Source organism: Buceros rhinoceros, unplaced genomic scaffold, assembly GCF_000710305.1.
Source record: "Buceros rhinoceros silvestris isolate BGI_N320 unplaced genomic scaffold, ASM71030v1 scaffold5997, whole genome shotgun sequence".
Taxonomy (NCBI): Eukaryota; Metazoa; Chordata; class Aves; order Bucerotiformes; family Bucerotidae; genus Buceros; species Buceros rhinoceros.
Genome location: NW_010421508.1, coordinates 7,752 through 32,586, shown reverse-complemented (window position 1 = coordinate 32,586; position 24,835 = coordinate 7,752). Strand labels below are relative to the sequence as shown.

Genomic DNA, 24,835 nt, shown 5'->3' with positions numbered 1-24,835 from the left:
TGGGTCCGGCACTTGGGCCACAACAAATCCCTGCAACGTTACAGGCTTGGGGAGGAGTGGCTGGAAAGCTGCCCAGCAGAAAAAGACCTGGGGGTGTTGGTTTACAGCAGCTAAAGAGGAGCCAGCAGTGTGTCCAGGTGGCCAAGAAGGCAAACGACACCCTGATGTGTATCAGCAATAGTGTGGCCAGCAAGACTAGGGAAGTGGTTGTCCCCCTGTGCTTGGCACTGGTGAGGCTGCAGCACAAATACCTTGTTCAGTTTTGGAGGCTTCACTCCAAGAAGGACACTGAGGTGCTGGAGTGTGTCCAGAGAAGGGCAACAAAGATGGTGAAGGGTCTGGAGAACAAGCCCTGTGAGGAGCAGCTGAGGGACCTGGGGTTGTTTAGCCTGGAGAGAAGGAGGCTGAGGGGAGACCTTTCGCTCTCTACAACTACCCGAAAGCAGCTGTAGCGAGGTGGGGGTCGGTCCCTTCTCCCAAGTAGCAGCCAATAGGTGCAAACTAATTACAGCCGTGATGGTTAATGACGAGGGGTAGGGATAGCTGCTGGTTTTAGATGTCCCTATTGGTCTGTGCCGTACCAAGAGGAAATGGCCTCAGGTTGCGCCAGGGGAGGTTTGGGCTGGACATGAGGAAAATTTCTTCCCCAAAAGGGTTGTCAAGCCCTGGCCCAGGCTGCCCAGGGCAGTGGTGGGGTCCCCATCCCGGGAGGGATTTAACAGATGTGTCAATGTGCTGCTGAGGGACATGGTTTAGTGGTGACCTGGCAGTGCTGGGTGAGTAGTTGGGCTTGAGGATCTTGAAGGCCTCTTCCAACCAAAACTATTCTATAATTCTATGATTCTGTGCCACAAGCCAAATCTTTAGATACCATAAACATACACCTCTTCTTTTCCCCCCAAGATGTCCAAGGAACAGGCTGATGCAAGAAAATAAAGTTTTTTCATGCTCTCATTCAATCATATGCAAACTCACTGCTTCTCCCCCGTGGAAATAGTTCCCAACATCACAAATGGTCTCACTGGAATTAGTGAGGAGGGATTGGGGGGCACATGAAAATCACAGCCTGGGATGAAACAGGAACTACAGTGCAAGCAGATGTGCCACAAGCATCACAGAGGAGGGTTTCTACTGCCTTAATCTCAGGTCTTGTCCATACTGATTGATTCCACTGGAATCTCAGCACTGATCTGGATTCGACAAGACACTCAACAAGAATCAAACTTCTTTTCTTCATTATGTCTTTGACAGGTACAAATATCAATGAAGCTCTTCTCCGAGCCACATTCATCCTGAATGAAGCCCAAAACTTAGGCATGTTGGACCCTAACTCTGTCTCCATGATCGTATTTGTGTCTGATGGAGACCCGACAGTAGGTAAGGATCCTGCTTCAGGTGCGAAAAAGGCTGGGGGGATTAGCCTGGGAAAAGCGCGCACACATAGACACTTTGACAGGAAGTTAGAAGTTCTGTTCCCCTTTCTCCCAATGACTGTGCTGCCCATCTGCCAAGCGCTATAGGCACCATGGGGCCTTGCACAGAAGCTTTCAGAAGATGAGCAGATCATGTTAGTCAAGTTATGTGCTTCTTGCAATTACAGAGATGCACAAGTCCTGGAGGAGAGGTAATCACAGCAACCTTAGAGAAAACTTCCTCTTCCACTGCCCTTAGCCCAGACAGAACTATGCAGACCCAATGTAATAGAAAAATCAGGAAAATAAAGTAGAAAACAAATTAATTTGGACTGGGTTTGGTACGGGTCAAAAGCAATCGCTTACTGCAAGACGCCAGCCCAGAAGAGGCTGCCTTTAAAAATAAGTTTGAAGAAAAAGTCAGTCCCAATGGTGTCAGAGAACACCTTAAGCACAAGTAGAGATGTTTTAGTCTGCAGAGAGCTTGAAGCAGTAATTCTGGGAGAAGTCTGGGTGTGTTACAAACGCAAACTTCCCAGGACGTTAATAAGAGCCCTGACTATACAAAGCATGTGCATTAGATACCAAAACAAAGGAGTTCAAAGGAATCATCTTCAGTGGAAACAACGGGTTAATCTCCATCCAGGAGAAGCTCAAATGTCACTGTAGGCACCACAAAATGGACATTTGGCATCTGAACTCGTTGTTTAGATTTCCCTTATATTAAGAGAGAACCAGAGACACCGGACGAGCACAAATGCAGTTACCTTAGTGGAGACTTTGTGGAGACTTAGCGCTGAGACGGATGTCACCCTCTGTGTGTCTCCAAGGTGAGCTAAAGCTGACGACGATCCAGAAGAACGTGAAGCAGAGCATAAAGGACGAATTTTCTCTCTTCTGCCTCGGCATCGGCTTTGATGTAGATTACGATTTCCTGCAGAGAATCGCAACTGACAACCGCGGCATGGCCCAGAGGATCTTCGGCAATCAGGAGACATCTGCCCAAATGAAGGTGCGTTTCTGGCCCACTGCCTCTGGAACTGCCTGTTTCTGTTCACAGCTGTGGAGCTGGGTAACTCCACTAGCAAAAGGAGAGTTACTCTACGTTCATGGGGGGGTCACAAAAAGCATAGTTTCTTTTGGAAAGTCCTGCAAGATGCAATTTGTAGTATCTACAACACGTGCTTTACTGCGCTGTGTAGGATTAATATTCTATAAAACAGTCCTAACCACAAAAAAAAAAAAAAATCTGAATTAAAATGAAGACCTGGATTTTACCTCAGGCCACTTCAGCACTAACAGAAGCCTGAGATATAAATGATAAGTGACACAAATGCCAGACACGGAGCAGATCTGAGAGAGCAGCCCCCGTTATGAGACAGCCTCCAGCCAGAGCACCCTCTGGGTACCTGTTTTCCCTCTGGTCCCATAAGCTAAACCTAGCTGTGCGCTCACCCTGGTTCTCCTCAGCCAGGTACTACAGGGTCAGAAAAGACCTGTAGACAGTCTGCAGCGCAGAAGAAAATAGAAGGCAGATGCAGGTGTAGGTTTTTTGCAAGAACTGGCATGTCTTACACAGTAGCCAAGAGCTGACCAACCTGATAACGGATTCAGGCCCATACACATCTGTGCTCAATGTCTAGAAGGAACACAGCCCATGGGCTTCTGACCATCCTTTGATTTCCACAAGACTTGGACCAGATCTTCTTGCTGTACCCCTTTATAAGTGCACTAAGGTCATAAGTACAAAGAAGTCTTCATTCCCTGGGACAAGGGAAGTCCTACCTGTCCATTAGGGCTCCAGGTTTTGCCGCCTGCTGTCCTTTCTGTAAGAGTGGTGCATGTGAGAGTGTTGCTTCAGGTACAACAGACTCACTTCTCTGTCTCCTTCCATCTCAGAATTTCTACAACCAGGTCTCCACCCCACTCTTAAAGAAGATTCAGTTCAACTACCCCCAGGATTCAGTGACAGATGTCACTCAGAGCAGCTTCCACAACTACTTTGGTGGCTCAGAGATAGTAGTGGCTGGGAAGGTCGATACAGAAAACCTGCAGCATTTGGAAAGCATCGTCACAGCAACAGCAGTGAGTGAAGGTGTCCCTAGGATACCTGCTCCTGGGGTTTGGGCTGGTTCACTCACTCGTGACTGCAGTCTCCTTGCTGGAGCTTATTGCCAGCAGAGTGTTTTGTCTGCTTGGGTTCTGGGTGGAAGCATGTGGAAACTCATGGGGCGGGTTGCCCAACAATGTGTCGCAATACCTTCAAGTAACAGCCATGAGTAGTCACTACCTGCATCCTGCAGCCTGCCAGAAGAACTTCCTTCTCATAAATGTACCATACAAAATCCAATAGCAAACCAGACTGAGCATGGAGACGTCCTTCATGCTTTGTGAAGGTGCAGGGGAGATCACCTAAGGTAACTCCTTTCATGGCTGAACCTCCCACTTGGGAAGCTCAAGCTGGTGGGTCTATCTAGCACTGTCCTTTTATGCTCTGCCTCGTGGTCCATATGATAAGCCTTCCCCCATGTTTTCAGGACTGCTCTTTCAGGTGGAGTGGCATGGGGTGGGAATATTACCTCCAGATCCTTCTTTCTGAGGATGAACCAAAATTCCCACACTCTTACAGGGTTAGGAGTTGCCATTTGATAGTTGCCAGAAAAAATCAAATGTTCAGTATTTTTTCCTGCAAAACCACAAGGCAGTCCAAGGACCTGTGGAAGAAGGCAGAATTTAGTTCCTGTTTCTCACTAGGAATTAGATGTGCAAAAGCCTGAGGGGAGAATAGCAGAGCTCTGCTAAGAGCCTCTTCTTCTGGCATATGGTAGCACCCTCTTCAGCTACTGCTGACAGCTCCTTTACTTTAATCCACTGTGACAAAAGTGTCTTTAACGAAGACCCGCTTGCTACAGCTCCTCTCCCCATGGCAGTCAGGCCAATGGTGCTGGGACTTTCTGATCTAGAAGTTACCATGGGCAGAGCCACACTGGGCCCTTAATGCCAAGGGAGGAACTCAAGGCCACCCTGTTCTCCTGGCTCACCCTCCGTTATCTTTCTCTCTCGTTGATTGCATAGGCAAACGCAGAGCTCGTCATGGAAACCTTGCGAGATGTTGAAGAACTGGATGGCTTCATGAAAAAAGACAGATACGCGGATCCCGAATTCACTAGAAAGCTGTGGGCCTATCTGACTGTCAACCAGATGATGGCAGAGAGGTGAGGAGGAATGTGGTGTGAGATGGGAGGGATGAGAAGCTTCAGAGCAACATGGTTTCAACCTTGAGAGCAACATGGCTCTCTCTGAGACCACAGCCACAAGGCTGCCCTCAGGGTTTCAAATGGGTGAGGTAAACAAATAAAAATAGAGGTTGGTGGTATCTTCAGCCATGTTCCTCCTATTTTTAGCAATCACAGATATCAGGGAACAGAGTTTGGAGGCACCTCATTAGAGGAATAAAAGTTGAACAGACCTGGCTGCGGGGCTGAGCCAGTGAAACGAACCAAATGGGAGATTTGCCTTTTGGAGCCTGAGTAAAAGCTATGGAGAACCTCAGGGTAAAGCCCCTCTGAAGCAGAAAGAGGTCTCCTGATGAGACCAGGAGATGGACTGGCCCTCTTTGAGCCCAGCCCAAAGCCCACAGAAGCCAAAAATAGTCTTCTCGTGGAGAATGGCTTCACACAGGCCCTCAGTCTTTCCTTCCTACAGCTGCTAACCATGTCTTCTCTTTCATTTTTCACCCAGAAACACAGCTCCCACAGCAGCTTTGAAGAGGAACATCACCAAATCCATCCTACAGATGTCTCTTGACCATCATATTGTCACCCCCTTCACAGCCATGCTGATAGAGAACCCCGAAAAGGACGAGATCATGCTGGCAGACCAGCCCAAAGACCCCAGGAAGGGCTGCTGCTCAGGTCAGTGTCTCAGCCTATCCCTTACTCTACCTCTCATTTTGCCTTTGCTCTTCTTGTGTTGGAAGAAGAACTGTGTTCACTCCAGGTGTTTGTTCTTATAGGGTAGCCTGTAGTTTCAGAGAGAGCTGACCAAATCTTCAGTCAGTTTGGGATCACCCTGTTACACAAGTGCTCTTTGGAGCCATTGGCTTCAGTGAAGACTGAGTGTGCCAACATTGCAATGACGAGGTTTCCAACAAGGCTGTAACGTCTTCACTGAACACCTTACTGTGATAGATATGTCTAGTTCCCTGCACTGAAGCTGTAAAATTGACTAAACTGTGTTTTATCACCACTTTTAAGCCTTGGAATTTTCCTAACATCTTTATCAATAAGCCATGGGGAACCCAAGTTGTAACAACAGAGTCCCTCACTGACTAAATTTCTGGATTTAATTCCATTGCTTCAATACATGTTCCAAGGTCCAACCTTATGTCCAGCCAAATCAGGCGGGGTTGCCTTGGTCTAGCTTTATATGGTGGAGTCATTCTTAAAGCAATAGCTGTCAACATCCCTGGGTGGCTTGTATTTCCAAAGTCATCCCTGCACAGACCTTAGTGTGGCCTTCCAGTACAAAGAAACTCGAAGAACACCATCACCATCCCCTTTTGATATTCAGGGGGATAGAACACCTTTCCTAGGAGGACAGGCAGAGAGAGTTGTGGTTGTTTAGCCTGGATTAGAGAATGCTCCAGGGAGACCTTACTGAGACCTTTCGCTTAAAGGGGCCTGTGAGAAAGATGGGGACAAACTTTTCAGCAGAGGCTGTTGTGACAGGACAAGGGGTGGTGGGTTAAACTGAAAGAGGGAGATTCAGACTAGAGAGAACACAGAAATTTTTCACACTGGGTAGTTTTTCACCTGGGTTGCCCAGAGAGGTAGTAGAAGCCCCATCCCTGGCACTATCCCAGGTCAGGTTGTTTGGGGCTCTGAGCCCCCTGCTCTGGGGGCAGATGTCCCTGCTCCCTGTACGGGTGTTGGACTGGGTGAGCTCTGAAGGTCCCTTCCAGCCCAAACCACTCTGTGATTCAATCTGCTTCCAAAGACACTTAATAGCAGCTCTTTGTGCCCACACCAGTCAGCGATTTGAAAATCACGACTGCTGCTGTCAAGAAAACACTGCCACCGCGATGCAACAGAAGCACAGAAAGTTAAAAGACCAAGTTCTTGAACAACAGAGTCTGGTGATTTAAAACCTATTAATAAATAGGAGAGTTTAAAATTGGTTGAGAAGGAAAGAAGCAACCTACATTACACCAACAGACAGCATCATCCATCTGGCATTTGACACTGGATGTGGTTGAGGGTTTGCTGAAACTCCAAGCATGTCCTGCCTGCTCAGTCCTCATGCTCCTGAGTAACTGTAAAAATGTCCTGATGCTGGTTGATTGAAACGAGGTTCTTCTGCCAGTTGGTTATTCTTTTTAGGTTCACCAATTCTTCTTTTCAATTTAAAGTCTGTAGCTGAGTACCAAAGAGAAATTTAGTAGTTGTTACTTGTACTGCGTGCCACAACTGACAACCACCAAACAGCTCAGCACGGAAATAGCACGGATGATTTCATTAGACGTGGCACCAGCTGGCTAATTCAGCCCATAATTGTCTTGATTTAGTTGATGCAAAGGATTTTAAGTGGTTCTTGTGTCTCTGTCAAAACTTAATAGCACTGAAATCGGGGTCAAGGCATCTGTGGATTTCAGATGGGACACTGACTCTTGAACCTTAGCGGAGGACAGAGCTCGTAAAAATGATACCAAAGTAAATCTGTGCAACTCATTGGCTGTACCTAAAAGTTTGCAGATACAAGGCATGGAATGAGTAACCTGAAACAGACTTTTCTGTTTGTCCTCGTACAACTCCCATCAGAGCTGCACAGCCTCTCTTCACAGACAGAGTCTGTGTCTGACACTGAACTCACTCACTTTTCAAAGGATTGTTCTTTTATCGTGACAAAATTATTGCAAAATTGGACTGTGCATGGGAGAGCTTCTTCATGCGTAACAGTCTGTGAAATTAATGTGACTCAGAGACTGAGAAGTCTCTGTCCAGTTTTAGTTCCTGTATTTTCTGTACTGACCTCACATATAACTGTGTTAATAGAAATAAAACTCCCTGAATAAAAACAGCCCATGGGCTGAGTTAGGGGTTCAAGAAAGGTGCTGACAGGGATTTAGAAGATCCAGTGGTGCCCTCTTCTGTCCTGCTGTTGTCCCCCAGCTCCTTTTTCCCCTCACTCCTCTTCAGAGCGGGGCCAGCAGGGGCGAGTACGTGCCCTTCTTCAGCTCCTGTTGTTTTCAGCCCAACATATCAGGACAAACCCAGTTCCATGGATCATGTCATGCTTTATGAACTAAGTGGGAGACAGGAGACATGCTTCTTTCTCCTGCCTCCATCATGGCAAGGACAGAAAAGGACATTCTAAGGGATGTTATATTAAATGCTTGCGCTTATTTGCAATCTTTTTTTCATGTGGGACATCCTAGGGCATGCAGAGAGAGTCCTGCCTTTTCTCAGGCATTCATACTCAGGAGCCAAGTCAGCAAAGCTTTTAACAGATGCTAAATTTTTAAAATTCAGCTTTTTATTTGGCAGGACACTTAAACCCTGGCATCAGGGGCTTTGCTGAAGTAGGACCTGTTCGCATGAATCAGTTAAAAAGTCACGATCCCTTTTTCACCAACAGCTTATGTTTAGCTCAACTGCCCTGGTAGGTCATATTCCTCTGGAGGAGACGCTGCATAAACCATCCTAACTTCATTGTACAGATCATTTGTAAATGGTGTTGCGCCTGCTTTACGTTGGTGTAACGACAGCAGGCTCCAATCCACAGCGTTGCTTCAAATTATATCAGCACTAACAAAAAAAAGCTAATTACGACTGTTGTTGAACAGGTACCCTGGGACTGACTCCAAATGCACCTAATAATAACAACAAAGGTATCCCAGCCTGGGCCAATGTCACGGCTGTACCGGTCAGCTACATGCCTGAGCAAAGGAGTCCTTCCGTGCACTCCCGGCACATAAACAGAGGTAACAGCTACGGTATTTCTCTGCAAAGAAACACCAGACAGCGACACTCGTCACCTAATGAACAAACGAGGTGGTATAACCGAAGTTATTGGGCACTTGAGGAATTTCAGCCTCTGTGACAAGATGATACAAGGGCCTATAAGAAAGACGGGGCAATCTTTTTCCAGGGCCTGTTGGAACAGGACAAGGGGTGATGGGTTCAGACTAGAAGAGGAAGATTTAGACTAGAGAGAAGGAAGAAATGTTTTATGCTGAGGGTGGTGAGACCCTGGCCCAGGTTGCCCCGAGAGGTGAGAGAAGTCCCATCCCTGGCACCATCCCAGGTCAGGTTGTTTGGGGCTCTGAGCCCCCTGCTCTGGGGGCAGATGTCCCTGCTCCCTGCGGGGGGTTGGACTGGGTGAGCTTTGAAGGTCCCTCCAGCCCAAACCATTCAGTGGTTCTATGATTCTAACAGGACCCCAGTGACCCCAGGCTCTGCTGTGTGCTTCCCTGAGGCTGCTCACTGGATTTACATTCTATTCTCTGCAGTAGCAAAGCTAATGTAAAGCTCCTGCCATTGTAGATGACAGATGAATGCTCCCTGGTAGATAAAAATCTCTGAAAGCTCTGATGACTGATGGGTGCTGTTAGTGCTTGGGTCTTTGCCACAGTTTAGCGCCTACTGAAACAAACCAGCTGTGAGAACTATCGCTGGCGTAACAGTAACTCTGGGAGCATCCCTGCGTGCGGATGTGTGTGTTTATGGAGCTATCAAACAAAAAAAAGAGCTATCAAACTCCTCCTACACATGGCTCAAGGGTGATCCTAAGGCTTTGGATAGTCAAGAAACTGCTTGGAAAAGAAGGTGAGCGAGGCGAAGTTACCTGTACAACTCATACGTGTATTTTGCACCTGAAATTCCATTTGTTTCTGTAAATGTTGATCAGAACGGGCCTTGGCATCAAGTTGAGGAAGATCAAGCAGTTGCTGAGAATAAGGAAAAATGATTGAGGGCTGTATGCGAGAGACTCATTATATCCAAAAGATTCAAATCATTCAAAAGCTCCTTCACCCCTTGGAGAGTACCTACCCCACCATTTCCTGCGAAGACGTTCCTGGTCAAGGGACCAGAATTTGTCTAGTGCACAGGAAGAGTTAAATAATTCCAAAGGAAGAGGAATGCCAGACAACGAGTGCAAGGCGACCTAGCTTTCCCCACAGACAACACTGAGCACAGGCATGGTGACAGGGAGATGCCAGCCACCACCAAACCAGCAAGAGACTGGAGGCAGCTGCCTTCAGTGACTGGTGGAGATGTTTGTCTCATTTCAGGCAAATTATAAAGAACATACGACTTTCAGTGGGGGCCAACCCCATCAGGTTGCTGAACCTACTGTGAGAACAAGTCCTGGACAGTACTCCTCAGGGGAGCTGGCAGGCAGGATGGATCTTTACCCAACATCAGTATGATGGCATGGACTCCTAACATATCTGAGAGCTTCTTAGTTTGACAGAATGGCGTCCTGGGAGTGTGTCACTTCAAGAAATAGGCCACAGCTGGGCATGGGGAAGAGGCTGAATGTTAGTTTTGAATGGAGGTGTCACCAAAGTCCTGCTTTCTGTGCCTTAGGTCCTTTCCTGGATCTAGACCTCAGAGATGTGCCCATCTGTCTGGTGTCCAGACAGGTCCTTGGTCTCACCTGGAGGCTGCTTCCATCACAAAGAAATAAAGCTCAGCTTCTACAACTCCAGGTTGACCCTACAGCACCTTAGTGTGCAGGTGACCAGTTAAACCTGTAGCAAGCCTGCACTTGGCACTACTTCTCAAGCCAATAGTGTTGTGTCCTTCCCTTAAACAGGGAAAGTATATGAGGAGAAAGTGCCTGAGGGGCTTTTGTAAGTAGCATCTAAGAACTTCCTTAGCTACTACAGGGGTGGAAAGGACCCTCATCCTACTCTGAGGAGCCCCCAAAAGTACTTAAAAATCCTCCAAGGAGCATTTCTCCATCCTTGCATCCCTTACCTCTAGGGCAGGTACCGACCTGCTTCTCACACTTGTTTCTTTTCTATGTTCCAGTTGACAATGACCCACATTTCATCATACACCTGCCCAAGAGTCAAAGGAACATCTGCTTCAATATCGACTCAGAGCCTGGAAAGATTCTAAACTTGGTTTCTGATGCTGGTACTGGTAAGGGAACAAAGCATCATTTACTTCAGAGCACACTTTTCTTCTCTCTGGTCTGAAAGGTGTCGAGCGGGAGCAGGGGAAATGCCTACAGGGAGGACTGTGCGCTAACAGGGGGGTGGCCAGCAGGTGGAGGGAAGTGGTTATTTCCTTCCACATCTAGAGTATTGTGTCCAGTTTGGGACTTGCCAGTACAAGAAAGATGTTGACAAACTGGATCAGTGGTGGCCACCAAGATAAGTACGGGGCTGGAGCACAGGACAGAGCGAAAGGTTGTGGACAGCTGGGTTTGGTCAGTCTTCAGAACAGAAGACTCATGGTGAAGCTTATCGCTGTCTACAACCACATAATCAGAAGGTAAAGATGGAGCCTTGCACACCTCCAAGATGCATAGCTGAAGGACAAGAGGCAACGAACGGGCTGCAACGGGTGAAATTCAGAGCAGAGTGAGCTATTAGAAACAATTTTTTCACTGTGAGGGTGGCCACATGTTTCAGTTGATCCCATAGTACTCTCTGCTGAGACCAAACTCCAAGTCTCTAGGTGGTGCTCCAAGATCTAGGCAACATCTGCTTCTCTGCTCTTCACAGGGGTTGTGGTCAATGGGCAGCTGGTTGGAGCCAAGAAAACAGAGAGTAAGAAACTCAACACATACTTTGGCAAAATGGGGTTTTATTTCAAAAGCAAAGGCCTGAAAGTGGAGATCACCACAGAAAAGATAACACTGAAAGATGGATCTTACAGCATCTCGCTGAGCTGGGCTGACACGGGACATATCATTCGCAAACAGTAAGTTGATGAGCATTTGTCTGCCCTACAGAAATCGTCTGCAACACATCACTGGACTGACCCAGGTATGGGTGAGATCCAGGTCTACGTGAATCAAAGCTGGATGTCTGAGCTCTCCTTAGAGTTAATGAAATGAGACAGTAGGACCAAGGGAGCAATTCAGTTGACCTACACAAGCAGAGAATGCTGAATTCCTCTCCCTTTGTTAGCTAATACCAGGATTCAAGGTCTACGTGAATCAAAGCTGGATGTCTGAGCTCTCCTTAGAGTTAATGAAATGAGACAGTAGGACCAAGGGAGCAATTCAGTTGACCTACACAAGCAGAGAATGCTGAATTCCTCTCCCTTCGTTAGCTAATACCAGGATTCAGTTGGCTAAACACAAGCACCTGAAGTTATTTGAGATACCTTCGGGGTTCCTGATATGATAGGAGACACGTCTCACAAAATCCAGGAGACCTTCACCTGCAGATTACCAGCTAGCAGCCTTGTTGGACACCCTACAGCACTAGAGTGTCCTAGGGTGTCCCTTAGGCAATGGGGTCACTTGCAAAATCTCCATTTATTGTAGAAAGAGCTTAAATTTGTAGGGCAAGATTTGGCAGCCTGAACATGGGCATGAAGTACCTGTCCTATCAGGCGCTGTTCTGCCAGACCTCTGGGTCCCACACCCAAGGTTGTGGGTTTCTGGTGGATCCTCTGTCATATCTGCCAGCCCCGTGCTGTTGTTCTGGATGCCCAAGATCATCTCACGGGCCTAGAGCTGATGTGTGGGCAGGTGAACTGAGCCCTCCCTTTGCTTCATCTCTGCTAGGCTTCTCATATCTGTGAAGAGAGAAAGCAACGTTACCATCTCTGTGGGTGAGGAGATGTCCTTCATGGTTTTGCTGCACCGTGTGTGGAGGAATCACCCAGTTAATGTTGACTTCCTGGGAATCTACATCCCCCCCGAAAACCAGTTCTCTCCGGCAGCCCACGGGCTGATAGGTAAGGGCTGCGGGACACGGTGGGAATGGCAGGGCACTGCGAAGGGGGTTTACAAGATCTTTGACTGAATCCATTGGTCTGTGACCTGATGGGGATGGTGTAAAATTATTTCAACAGAAAATGGGGGAGATTCCTGTAATGTCTTGGAAGCCCCAAGGACACTGCAGAGGGTCAGGGACCAGGAGATTATTCCTTGTCCCAGCTGTGGAGGGTGTTTTCCAAACAGGCCAGACTGGACTTGGTGACACCATGACAGGGCTTTCCAGCCTGGCTAATCTGCTGCAGGATGAAAAGATAGAAACAACCCCCTCAGACCTTTCTGGCCAAACTTGTGTAACTAAGCTCTCCCCTGAATAACGACCATCTTCTGGGAATGGTATAACACAAAAGCAAGGGTTCAGTTCACCAGGAAGATCAGCCCTCCGAGCCCTGGACCCAGCCAAGGCTCCTTGTAAGATGTGGGAATTCTGAGCAGCAGAACACACTTCCCCAAACACTCTCTGCAGCTCCCGTCTGCTCTCTTAGAAGAGGTTTGCTGGCTCAGAAGTTGACTTTTTACTCTACTGGCATGGATGAACCAATGGTGCTGGAGATCCCTGCCCTGGGACCCACGCAGGAGAGGTTTGCCTCCTACAGCTGGTTTGATTTTCCAAAAGTGCCCAGCAGCCTCCAAGGCTGGGACAGGCACAGAGCTTTAAACCTCTCGTTGATCAGGTCAGTTTGCGGCTGAACCAGAAGTGTACATCCACCACCAAAGACCTGGGCAAGCGCCAGAGAAACCACAAGCCACCATGGAAGTGAAAGGCAACAAACTCACTGTTACCAAGTAAGAACAACGTGCTTTACTGGTCTCCTCCTAAATCTGACTGCTTTTTCTTCTTAATGGTGTCAATGACCATAAGCTTGTTCATTCTCGAGGATCTTGAGGGGGAAAAAAATCTCTTTGTTTGCCCTCTGCTAATAAACGGGGTTTAGCTGTTGGCAAACACTTGGCACAGGTTGGGGTCTTCCCAGTCCTGACCACAGAGCTGCCCAGCATCTGACCTTGGACAGGCCGTGTTAAAGCACCTGGCCCCCTGAAAAGTGGCACACGAGATCACACGAGAACTGCAAAATTCATTGCATTTTGTAGTTGTTCCTGCTCTCTGCGGGTGGAAGACACATATCTCATCATTTTGTCAAAGTAGGGCCACGAATGAGCAGGGTTGTAGCCTGGACTCATCCCCAGCAGTGTGGGCAGCAGCTCGAGGCGGGGGATCTTGCCCCTCTGCTCCGCTCTGGGGAGACGCCCCTGCAGGGCTGGGGCCAGCTCAGGGCTCCTCAGCCCAGCAGAGACAGGGAGCTGCTGGAGCAGGGCCACAGGAGCCCCAGCAGTGCCCCCAGGGTGGAACCCTCTGCTGGGAGGAGAGGGCAGAGAGCTGGGGGGGTTCAGGCTGCAGCAGAGGAGGCTGCGGGGAGCCCTGAGTGCAGCCCGTCAGTGCTGCGGGAGCCCTGAGTGCAGCCTGTCAGTGCTGCAAGGGGCTGTGCGAGAGCTGGGGAGGGGCTGGTCAGCAGGGGCTGTGGGGACAGGACAGGGCTGAGGGGTTAAACTAAAACAGGGAGATTAAGACCAGATATAAGGAAGAAATTTTTTTATGATGAAGGTGGTGAAACACTGGCCCAGGTTGCCCAGAGAGGCTGAGGATGCCCCATCCCTGGCACTGTTCAAGGCCAGGTTGGACGGGGCTTTGAGCAACATCGTCTAGTGGAAGGTGTCCCTGCCCATGGCAGGGGTCTGGAACTGCACGGTCTTTAAAGTCCCTCCCAACCCAACCCATTCCATGATTGGTTCTATGATTATCGATGTTGTCTTGCCTACCTGTCATGCCGTGACCTTCATTTTGGGTGGCCTCTCCCTCACAGGGGCCTGCAGAAGGACTACAGGACGGACCGCGTGGTTGGGACCGATGTGCATTGCTGGTTTGTGCACAACAGCGGGAAAGGGTTCATAGACGGCCACTACAAAGATTACCTCGTCCCTCACCTGTACAGCTTTCTGAAGAAACCGTGAAACCTCCAATATGAAACCAGCTTATTACATAAAAAAAATTCTCATTTGCACCTTCATGCCCAAACGACGAAACAGCAGCTGTCAGCCCATGGAGGCAGATCAGCCGAAGGTGACCTAACCGCCTCTTACTGTAGAAATGATCAGTGTTTCAAAGCGATGTAACTCCCTCTTCTGTCGAAAAATGAAACCTGGAATAAAGTGACGTGCTGGGTTGTCGTGGGTATCTCGTTCTTGCCCTGTCTGATTTAAGGAATAATAAAAACCATTAAAAATCTGCGATATACGTTTCACAGGTGACTTGTAGCAGCACTGCCGCTCCTGCAGTGGGGGTAACACACACAACCAGACTGAATACCTAAACCTTCACCTTCAGTTCATACACTGCTGGACCAGGCAAAAATTAGGAGTAAAGGAAATCTAACAGCAAAAGAACATGGGCTCTGCGATGGGTGTCACGAGGCGGCTCCGGTCTTTAAGGATGGGTTATCCAGTGGTGAGGAACGCCCTTCAGATGGCTGCTGCTGGGAAATTAATTACCTGAGTCTGATAGAACCTCCAGTCTATTTTTTGTGTGAAGTGTCAACATCACAGTGGTGTTCGCACACAGATACAAATCCGGGAAAGCAGGAAACGTTCGGGCTCTGTAGGAATCACCATCAGCACTAAAAGCTTCCCTTCCATAGGATTAGCTCCCTAAAGATGCTCTTCAAGACAGTTACTCAGTAATGAACGGTATCAGTCATGAAATAAATACATATGTATGTGCCTACAGAACATCTCTGTGCCAGGAAAGGCTGAGAGCCCTGGGGCTGCTGGGCTGGAGAAGAGCAGGTTGAGAGTGGATCTCACCAATGGGATCAAGAGCTGAAGGGCAGCTCAAGAGGATGAGGTTAGACTCTTCTCAGTGGTGCCCAGTGACAGGACAAGGGGCAACAGGCACAAACAGGGACACAGGAAGTTCCATCTAAACATGAGAAGAAAGTTCTTTACTTTGAGGGTGATGGAGCCCTGGCACAGGCTGCCCAGAGAGGCTGGAGTCTCTTTCTCTGGAGATTCCAAACCCACCTGGATGCCATCCTGGGCAATCTCCCCTGGGTGACCCTGCTCTGTCAGGGGGGTTGAACTAGATGATCTCCAGAGATGCCTTCCAACCCCACCACCCTGATTGTGTGATTCAAAACTCTGCTTTCCAGCAACCTCAGAAAGGAACATTGGCCAGATGCTTCTCGCGGCCCTAAACCAGGAAGGGGACTCAAGTAACCTCCCTGCCATCCTGAACTTGTTTTCTTCACTCATGAACTAAAGGCTAGTACGTGATCTCTCCTGCAGGCATGGTGTGACAACTGAGAGGATCAATGTGTTTAAGCACTTTTTCAAAATCACTCCCGTAAGTGCAAGCAACTTCTACAAACCATTCACTGTTTCTCTGAACCTATTTAATAGTTACGGCCTCCACACCACCCTGCAGCAGTGAGCTCCCCGGTGTCACTCAGCTCCGTGGAGTGTTTTTAAATCCCCAAATCAGTAATTCCACTGTTTCCTAGTTTGTATGTCAGTACAAACAGTGAATCATCATCGTTCTCCAATCTTCTCCACACAGCTTGTAATTTGTCTGTTATAGTCACTCTACTTTTCCCAGCTCCAGAATGTTAAGTGTATTTCCAGTGACATGAAAGATGTTCTGTCTCCACTTACCCTCACTATTCTCCTTCACACCCCTCTTCACTCAGTACCTGCTCTCTGAGAAAGGGCAGAGCTGCACAGAGCCTGAATTTCCAAAGGAGCCTCCCTTCTGTCTCCAGTTCCCTTCCTCACCATTCTCCACTCTTTAGATACTGCATCGCTGCTTGACTCTGCCTTGCGTTTGCACCCGGGATCCCTGGAAAGCCGTTTGATGTCCCAAGCGAGGTTATTTCAGGCTACTCCAGACAGCAGCTGTTTCACTCAACCTCCGCAGTGTTCCAGTTTTCCTGCAGAGGTCCCCTGGAAACCACAAATCACCACCACAGTGAACCTTTGAGGCAAGGAACCAGACAAGGAACAGCGACTTTTTGCCTCTAGTGCCCTCCAACTGTGCACCCCACAACAGCATCCCACCCTCTTTGACCCTCAGCTGTGAGTACAGGGGCTATCGGTTTTCACAACATAGCCAGGCCAGACTGGACCATCAGGCGATGGTTTGTACTGGGACGAGTGGCCTCTTTCTCCTACACAAATGAGGCAGCGCAGCAGCTGGACAGAAGCCAACAGACACCTCACGCGTTTAAAGGGGTGATAATAAATACACTGAGCTAAGAAAGGTTTATGTTTATTCCTTAACTGCCTTAGGAAGTAAACATTGTACAAAATGTGACTTTTTTAAAAAAAATAAAAATGTTACCTCATTTAGCACGAATCATGTTACTGGTATAATAGAGCAACAGGGGAAGCATGAGCAAAGGGAAAGGCTCTGGAAAACCAAACCAGCGATGACCGATTTGTGCCTGCACAGGCTTTGGCTGGCACCCACAACCCCACACCTAACGTCTGCCCTGGAGTCCACGTCATCTAAATGGCTTGTCAGTGTTACCGGGAACCCTGACAACCAGGAGCGATGACCCGCATTCCACTGATGTGCTAACCAGAGAAGGTGCTGACAGCACTTGGAAAACCAAACCATTCTCACAACATCCAGGAAAATAATCTCCTGCTGCACCGTTACCTTCCTGCTCTTCTTAATCCCTGTCCTTGTTCCTGAGCCCGGGCTCAGTTTTGGCTCAGACTGAGAAGGGTGGTGTTCAAACCCCACCGGCTCCCACACACGCCGCCTGCCTCAAGCAGCTGTTTGTAGGTAATTCCCTCTCTTACTGCTAACAAACTCCAGCCAATAAAACACTCCAGCTTGCAGCTATCTGCTCTATTTTACATAGTATTATAACATAACTTCCATATAGAACCAGGTGAAGTATTTCCACCGGTAAGATTTCCACCAACATTTTATGCAACGAATCCATAGTGCTCTTTAAATAAATCCAGTCTGTCTGTGGTTAATTCCTATTTACATGATAAATACACACCCACACAATTAAAACCCTGACATGGTGGAGTCTTGTGTCTGCCCGAAAGATGGTTTTGGGAACCCAAATCTTCTGTCTGGCAGTTAGCGCCTCAGGCCAGTTTGGAAATGTCTTCGTACTGGATATCTTCAACCCGGCGTCCTTTTAAAGGGCCCTGGAGAGTAACATAGAAGGAGAAATAAAATCAAAATAAAAACTTGTTTGTTTGTTGAATTCCCAGCAGGGAGACTGAAGTAAGTTAGATACAGGGGCAGTATCTTGCCATATTCAGGTAGTTTTAAAGAAGCGCAACCAAAGTGAATAGCGCTGGAAATCACACCCATTCGCTTTTTTACTCAGTAAAAGCACAACGACTCCTTTTCTGTTGAAGTGCTCTCTCCAAAAGCTCTGTCCATGGAGCAGTACAGGGGATGCACAGCAGAATACACCCCAAAAACTGCAGGTTTGGGATTTGCTCACGACACAATTATTTTGTTTCATTACTTTCAACCTGACCAGAGTATGTGGCAGGGCCTCCACACTGTCCCACTTTCAGGACACTTTCTGCGTTCAAGTCATTGCAATTTTGAGGCAAACATAAGCACTTGCTTTGAATTAATTCACTGTCAACTTATAAGTAGAAAAGGATTTAAGTTTGAATACAAACTTCTTGTATAGAAAAATCCTGTTCACCCTATAATCAATAAGAAAATTCTCAAAGAATTCACTGGTCTCCAGTAGTTTGACCCATTTTTAATTTATAGACTCAAGAGTTCATCCAAGACAGGAAAATCTTAATACTTTTAAACAACAGAAGCAGCGAAAAACTACCCGTGCTTTCCAAGACCAAGGTCATTCTGAGCCTTAGCTCCAACCAAAGCTCCTTCTGTGGTGAGGACATTGCAATTCTCGAGCAGATTCTGCAGAATCCAGTAGCGGCTGAGTTTCTGCAGCCCTTCTCTGAGCTGGATCCTAACAGGGTCTCTCTCTTGCACACTGGATTTAATAAATTTGACTTCAAGCCAATACTCTCTCTGCTGTAGCAATAAATGTAAAGATTGGTTTTGCAGAGGACAGAAGCAGCCACACAGATGTGATGACATGGCATAATTTTAGCCCAGATGAAGATGATACATAAAAAAAGAACCCAAACACCAAATCAAACACTCAACCATAAGTGTTAACCATGAACAAGACAACAGATAAGCACATAAAGCCCCGTGTTCAGTCTGGAAACAGCAGGAGGAAATCCACCTCTTTGCATATTTCTCATTTTTTACCTTCCCACAAAACAGTACAACAACAGCCACCTTCAAAATAAACACACAAAACGGTCCGCAAGGCCCTTTCAGGTTCAAAACTTGCTAAACTCAGCATCCTGGATCTTTTTAAAGGCAAACAGCAGAGCATTAGTCTCCAACAGGGAAAATATGGGTGTTTTCCTACTGGTGGGGAATAGGCAGGGAGTGACCACAGCAGTTGGAACGCTGTAAATCCCACCAGTAAGACAGGATTAACGATGCCATCGTGCTTGGTGAAAGCTCTCCAAGGTACAGATGAAAAGTGCCCTATGCCAACAAAGTCTGGTAGTGTTTGACACTTACAGAGTCGATGATGATAGTCGCTGAAAACCTCTTTTCATTGATGGATTCCAGGATGCCTTCGTTCCCCCTGTAACCACCGTTTAACACCATCACTTTCTTGCCTGAAATGAGAAACAGGAAACCAGTTATACCACAGGGCTCCCATCTTCTTTTGATGGAGCTGTGTTCAACTCAGCCAGAGCTGAAGGAGAGGACGTTTCTCCCAGCAGCTCCAGCACCCAGCTTTGCCTTACAGCCTGCCCATGTCGAAAGCCACCCAAGTTTACTGCTCCACTGACACCAGGGGCAGGAGCCACCGAAACCAAAGCTCTTTCTCCCACATCCTGCTGCCTCTGCTAATGGCTCAGTGCACCTCTTTTTGCCTTCCGTCTCACGCAGGCAGTCCCTTGGGACATCGATCCCAGCACAAGGGAGGGCAGAGCTCACTGACAAGAGCCATAATGCTGAAGAGCAATTCACGGACACCATCAACCGGCTCTTCACCAGCTGCAGAAATGCAGAGTACAGCAGGTCTGCTGAACAAACTGTGATTCCCAAATCCCTACGCCCTGTTTCCCCCTCCGCTGATGTTGTTCTGCTTACTACTACCCTGACCATTCCTTGAAATATCGGTCAGATGCTACAGGCAAACATCAGTGTGCATCAGCCAAAGAAACACCGGTCAAGTAACCAGGGGACAAGGCCAGCTCTGCCAAGTCCCCACACCTATCCGAGGCACGACTTCGGTGGGAAGATACAGGATAAATATGACCAAGGGCTCTGTAGGGCTTTCTGGCAGCTGAAGAGAGATGCTTTCATCTTGTTGAGTGAACCGATTCCTAAAGCACTGCTGTCTCCTCAGAAAAGAACCTAATTCTTATGAGAAGGGACTGTGAGGACTCAAAGCAGAAGCAATGTAACAACTCCCTAGAGAGAAACCAGTAAATGATCAGAACAGCTTATGAAACGCTGTCCCAAGAGCAGGATGGCTCATTACATTGAATTACAGCTAAAAGAACAAACCAGCTGTACCTGGTGCGGGTATTACGGTTTCCAGATGCGTCTGATCAAGCTTCAGTTTGTCTCCAGAATCAATCATCTTCACCACTGCTGTATATTTGTCGATCACCTCCTGTTGCGAAAGGCAGAGGCTAAGCAGAACAATAAAAAAAATTCTCTACATTTACATCTTGAAATTAACAGGCTCAGGACCATGAGGCTGAACTTGTACATTTTCAAAAGCCACCAAAGACTTCTGAGCTGTCCTAAAGGCCTCCAGCTCTCACAGACTGTGACTGGCCCCACTCTGAAGTTAAGGCTAGGTCAAAAGGTCTCCTCTTGAACATTAATGACTGCTCTAATTGACCACTAATTTTCACAGAATCACAGAATGGTTGGGGTTGAAGGGACCTTTAAAGCTCATCCAGTCCAACCCCCCTGCAGAGAGCAGGGACATCTCCAACTAGAGCAGGTTGATCAGAGCCCCAAACCTGACCTGGGATGGTGCCAGGGATGGGGCTTCTACCACCTCTCTGGGCAACCTGGGCCAGGGTCTCACCACCCTCAGTGTAAAAATAAAAAATTTCTTCCTTCTCTCTAGTCTAAATCTCCCACTTTCAGTTTAAACCCATCACCCTTGTCCTGTCACAAGAGGCCCTGAACAGCCCCTCCCCAGCTTTCAGACAGGCCCCTTAAAGCACTGAGAGGCTGCACTAACGTCTCCTCAAAGCCTTCTCTGCTGCAGGCTGAAAAACCCCAATTCCCTCCCCTGTCTTCACAGCGGAGGGGTTCCAGCCCTCACATCATTCCTGTGGCCTCCTCTGGACCTGCTCAGGCCCACATCTCTGCTGTACTGAGGACTCCTTTCTTCTGATTCTGGTTCAGTTTCTCCCCTTTTCCTCCTGTTATGAAGACACTTTTTTTCTGAAGTTTCCCTTTCCTCTTTTTATTTGTCCATTCAGCCCAAACGACTGATTCGAAGCTCTACACACTCCTGTTGATCATTCAAACCACACCTGGTGGTGTGGTGCCATCTTTGACACTCTTGCCAGAAGACTGCTGAGCCTTGGATTACCTAGTACACCAGCATTTCACTGGCAGTGGGTAAAAGAAAGCACTTCCAAACAACAGAGCAAGGCTAGTACAAGCCTGAAGGTTTTGTATGTAAATGGGATCTTCTTCCTTGCAAAATTGAGTAGTCTGAGATTCAACCCCAATTGCACCACTCTTGGTCACATCACATTGACAAAGCAACTGTTCTCCACGATGTGGGTGTTGATAGGGACAACGTACGTAGGACAAAACAGTGCTTAAGAAAGGATCACTGGGCAAACGACATCGAACCACTTCTGAGTCCACCCCTACCCAGATCAAGTCCCAGTACAGTCGAGGTGACGTTTCAGCCCCTGTCAGTGTTGACTTGAGGCTGAACAACTTGGACAATGAACTTCAGAAGTTACCTGGTGTCAGAAATACCAAAGCGACGCCACACGCTTCCATTCGCACACTTTACCTTAACGACTGCCTTCTTCTTGTGATACTTCTCACCAAGCTTTTTTGTTACAATTTTTACAATGATCTCCTAGAAGATTTGAAAGGAGAAAAAAAAAAAAAACAAAACCAATCAAAACCCAAACCTTTACATGTCAAAAAATACAACCAATTACAGAGTCTAATCTAACGGCACATTCAGGTCATCTCGACTCCAAGCAGAGGCACAGTGTGGGAGGCAATGATAGTAAAGATTTGGCTTTCAGGAATTTGTCTCTATCCTTAAATTATTGCCTCCAAATATCATCTCTCATGGGTTTTTTGTTTGTTTTACAAACACACTTGAATTCAGGATATTATGTGACAGCCCGCAATGGGTCAGGTCAAGGGCAGGACTTCTTGATCTAGAAGTCCAATTAAACAGTAGAAGCTGAGATGAGGTGTCTCAGCTCAAAGGCTGACATTGACTTCAACGCCTCCGTGCAACTCAACTACTGTGTAGAAAGAAGAGGGCTGTAAGTAATACCAGGATTTAAACATGATCTGTAGACTCACAGTACCGCCACTTTAATTAGAGAATTCCACCCATCTGAGACCAGGCCTACGATGCTTCAGGCTGCAGGCCATGCTCACTCAGAAGAGCAATTTTTCCCAGATATTGGGAAAATGTGTAATATTTCATATTTGGCAGCTTGGAAAACAAGAGTGAATTTACTTTGGATCTTCATACAAATCAACAGAGGCTTCAGAGGTGCAAAACTGGTTCTATGTGGTATGATAATAAATTTTAAGACACTTACAGGCTGCAACCAGTAGTCTCTTCGAGACGTTCTTTTCTTCTCCTCTTCAAGCTACAGAACGACAACAAATAACCACCATTTACTTCCTCCTTTCATTGCAGATTTCTCATGCCTTTGAAAAACTGAACCAATTTTCCACACATCAAGTGGGGAATACAATTTAAAAAACCACACAAGTAAGGCTAAGTGACTTTGTGCTTCCTGCATAAAAATCCATCTGCTGAGATACAGGAATCCACGATAAAATGACAGAGATCTACATTTAGTTTTCTAGGTATTTTCTTCTCCTCCAAAATCTATGTTCCTTTACTTCCAACATCTCAGTCATCTGAGGAATAGACACAGATGAGCAGCAGAAACCAGTTCTAATGGGGAAGTGAAATCATTTTCCCTGATAAGATGTAAAAGTCTGAATTCTACATGAACTGAAGGTCCGAGGTCACTTCAGAGGGACACCCTGGTAAAGCGAACATTGCCATAGGCATGGGATTACAAAGACAGATCCTGCCCGATCATTACCTCCATGATCTCATCCAGTGCAGATTTCTTCTTTTTCTCTGTGGGCTGACCCGAGCTATGAGCCGATTCTTTTCTTTTAACTGCCCCTTCCGCCGTCTTCAGTGCATTTGGTCCAAGGACACTGCTGGAAGAGTAAGATTGTGTTTTCACAGCAGACCCTAAATTGTCTCCTGTGCCAAGATGCTTGTGAAAAGCTGGTTGTGCAAAAAGACCTGCTGATGTATTTTATTTCAGTTGTGCAAGTCACCTTCCAGACCCTGCACACCTTCTCTAAGATTGCATTTGGCAGCTAGAACTGACCTCCTCGAGGTGTAAACTTCATGTCCACTGACGTTTGCTGCCAGCAGCCCAGCAGAACAAAAAAAACCTAACGATCAGTTCACCAGTGCAAAAGCAAAGAGTTCATGGAGAAGAGAAAAGCAGGTCCGCAAATAACGTTTTCAAATTTGAAAGGACAGCCTTGTGGCTTTAGAGAAGCCACCTGGACAGAGCAACTCTCAAACGTGGTAGAGGTCTAGAACTCCTTCCAGACAGAGCTACTTCACTGTCCATCAGAGGGAGAAAACACATGGGAATGGGCACAAAGCAGCTCCACACCCAGCAAACACACACTATCTTCACAATGGCCTATGAGTTGTGAAAGAAAAGAGCAACCAGCACAAAAAGCTACATCTTGGGGATCAGGCAACATCTATGTAAAGTGAGAACTGCCTGAAGGCAGCTTGAGTGAAACCATTTTTCTGAAAGACGTATGAATGCAGTAAAAAAATGAGGTGTTCTCTCATCTGGAAAGATGAAGAAGGCTGCTGTGAGGTGGACAGAAGGGTAGCATTAGCATGGCCTCAAAACAGATCACGTTGCCTGTGGTGAGGACATTTGATACACCAGCAAAGGGAAGACACATACTGGAAATGAAGATAGAGAAATGGCACCAGAACCAAAACTGAGATGAAAAATAATTGTGTACATCTAGCTGTGAGGTTACTAAGGGATTCCTGGGTGTCAATACCAAACCAAATCTAATTTAACATATTCATTAAGGCCACTGGGACAAAGAGTGAGAGCTCAGTAACATGGTTTGGGTTTGTCATCAATATGGAGGACACAAGAAAGAACTGGACATCAGTCAGTTCATCTTGAAAACAGTGTTTTAAAAGAGACAGAATTCAACAGCACACTATGCAAGCTCACTTTGGAAAAGTCTACTCTGATTACCTTCTGTCTATTGGGAGCTGTTTAAGAACCACAAAAGCAGAAAGGGGTCTGGCTATAATCACAGATGACAGCTAACAGTGGGGACCAGTCATGAGAATCAAATGCAATCCTAGGAAGCATCAAGACAGACGAGCATTAGTGACTTGTATCAGCCACGGTGATGTTTCCTTTGCAGCGTGCACAACTTCAATCAGACCCCCTGCTCAAGAGGGGCTGAAACTGGAACAAGGACCTGGAAGGGATATGCGGTGGATCAGGGGAATGGGGAGATGAGGTCAGCACCATGCAGGCCTGCTGGTACAGCACAGTGAAGGGTGGGAGGCTAAAACTGTTCTCTGCAAATACGTTGTCTGAGAAAGCAAACATCGGGGAGAAGAACTATTTATGTTAAATGCCCACACCAACATAGGGGCAACTGGTATAAACTGGACATGACTACCTTCACCTGGGAAATTACAGACAAGGTCCTAACTGTCAGAGCAAAGAGGTTTTGAAGGATCTTCCCTTGGGATTATAGGGCTGGAGACACCCTAACTGCATACAGTGGAGGCTGACCAGGGTGCACACAGGACTGTACTCTGGTACATGTGCAGTACTGCAGACCGGAGCCAGTGACATTCACAGCAGCTTCTGCTCATTCCTTAATTAGAAGCAATTCTAATCTTACTTGTGAGAGTCAGCAGGGATTTGAGGATCTAAGTTCTTGAGGGAAAAAAGGAAGCCCATGGCTCCTGGTTTGCTCAAGGGCAACCAGTTTCAGCAGCTGTGCCCGCAGTGACAGCGGTGGCTCCCAGCTTCATGTCAGC

The 24,835-nt window shown here is 47.3% G+C and overlaps 2 protein-coding genes across 2 annotated transcripts in view; one reads left to right on the top strand and one right to left on the bottom strand.

The window, feature by feature from the left end:
• Window positions 1–14,394, top strand: part of ITIH2 (inter-alpha-trypsin inhibitor heavy chain 2) — a gene marked incomplete at its 5' end in the record, with an annotated part of 23,260 nt that extends 8,866 nt beyond the window's left edge. The window contains 11 exons of the mRNA XM_010139683.1: window positions 1,252–1,377; window positions 2,243–2,424; window positions 3,312–3,497; window positions 4,488–4,627; window positions 5,154–5,326; window positions 8,257–8,394; window positions 10,451–10,564; window positions 11,152–11,350; window positions 12,165–12,337; window positions 13,052–13,163; window positions 14,240–14,394. Of these exons, the coding sequence (XP_010137985.1) occupies window positions 1,252–1,377; window positions 2,243–2,424; window positions 3,312–3,497; window positions 4,488–4,627; window positions 5,154–5,326; window positions 8,257–8,394; window positions 10,451–10,564; window positions 11,152–11,350; window positions 12,165–12,337; window positions 13,052–13,163; window positions 14,240–14,387 (1,691 nt within the window). The remainder of the gene's footprint in view (window positions 1–1,251; window positions 1,378–2,242; window positions 2,425–3,311; window positions 3,498–4,487; window positions 4,628–5,153; window positions 5,327–8,256; window positions 8,395–10,450; window positions 10,565–11,151; window positions 11,351–12,164; window positions 12,338–13,051; window positions 13,164–14,239) is intronic.
• Window positions 14,395–17,534: 3,140 nt separating this feature from the next.
• The window catches only part of KIN (Kin17 DNA and RNA binding protein), a gene marked incomplete at its 5' end in the record, with an annotated part of 12,659 nt that continues 5,358 nt past the window's right edge, over window positions 17,535–24,835 (bottom strand). Inside the window, 6 exons of the mRNA XM_010139684.1 lie at window positions 17,535–17,597; window positions 19,027–19,127; window positions 20,038–20,137; window positions 21,518–21,586; window positions 22,296–22,346; window positions 22,815–22,935. Of these exons, the coding sequence (XP_010137986.1) occupies window positions 17,535–17,597; window positions 19,027–19,127; window positions 20,038–20,137; window positions 21,518–21,586; window positions 22,296–22,346; window positions 22,815–22,935 (505 nt within the window). The remainder of the gene's footprint in view (window positions 17,598–19,026; window positions 19,128–20,037; window positions 20,138–21,517; window positions 21,587–22,295; window positions 22,347–22,814; window positions 22,936–24,835) is intronic.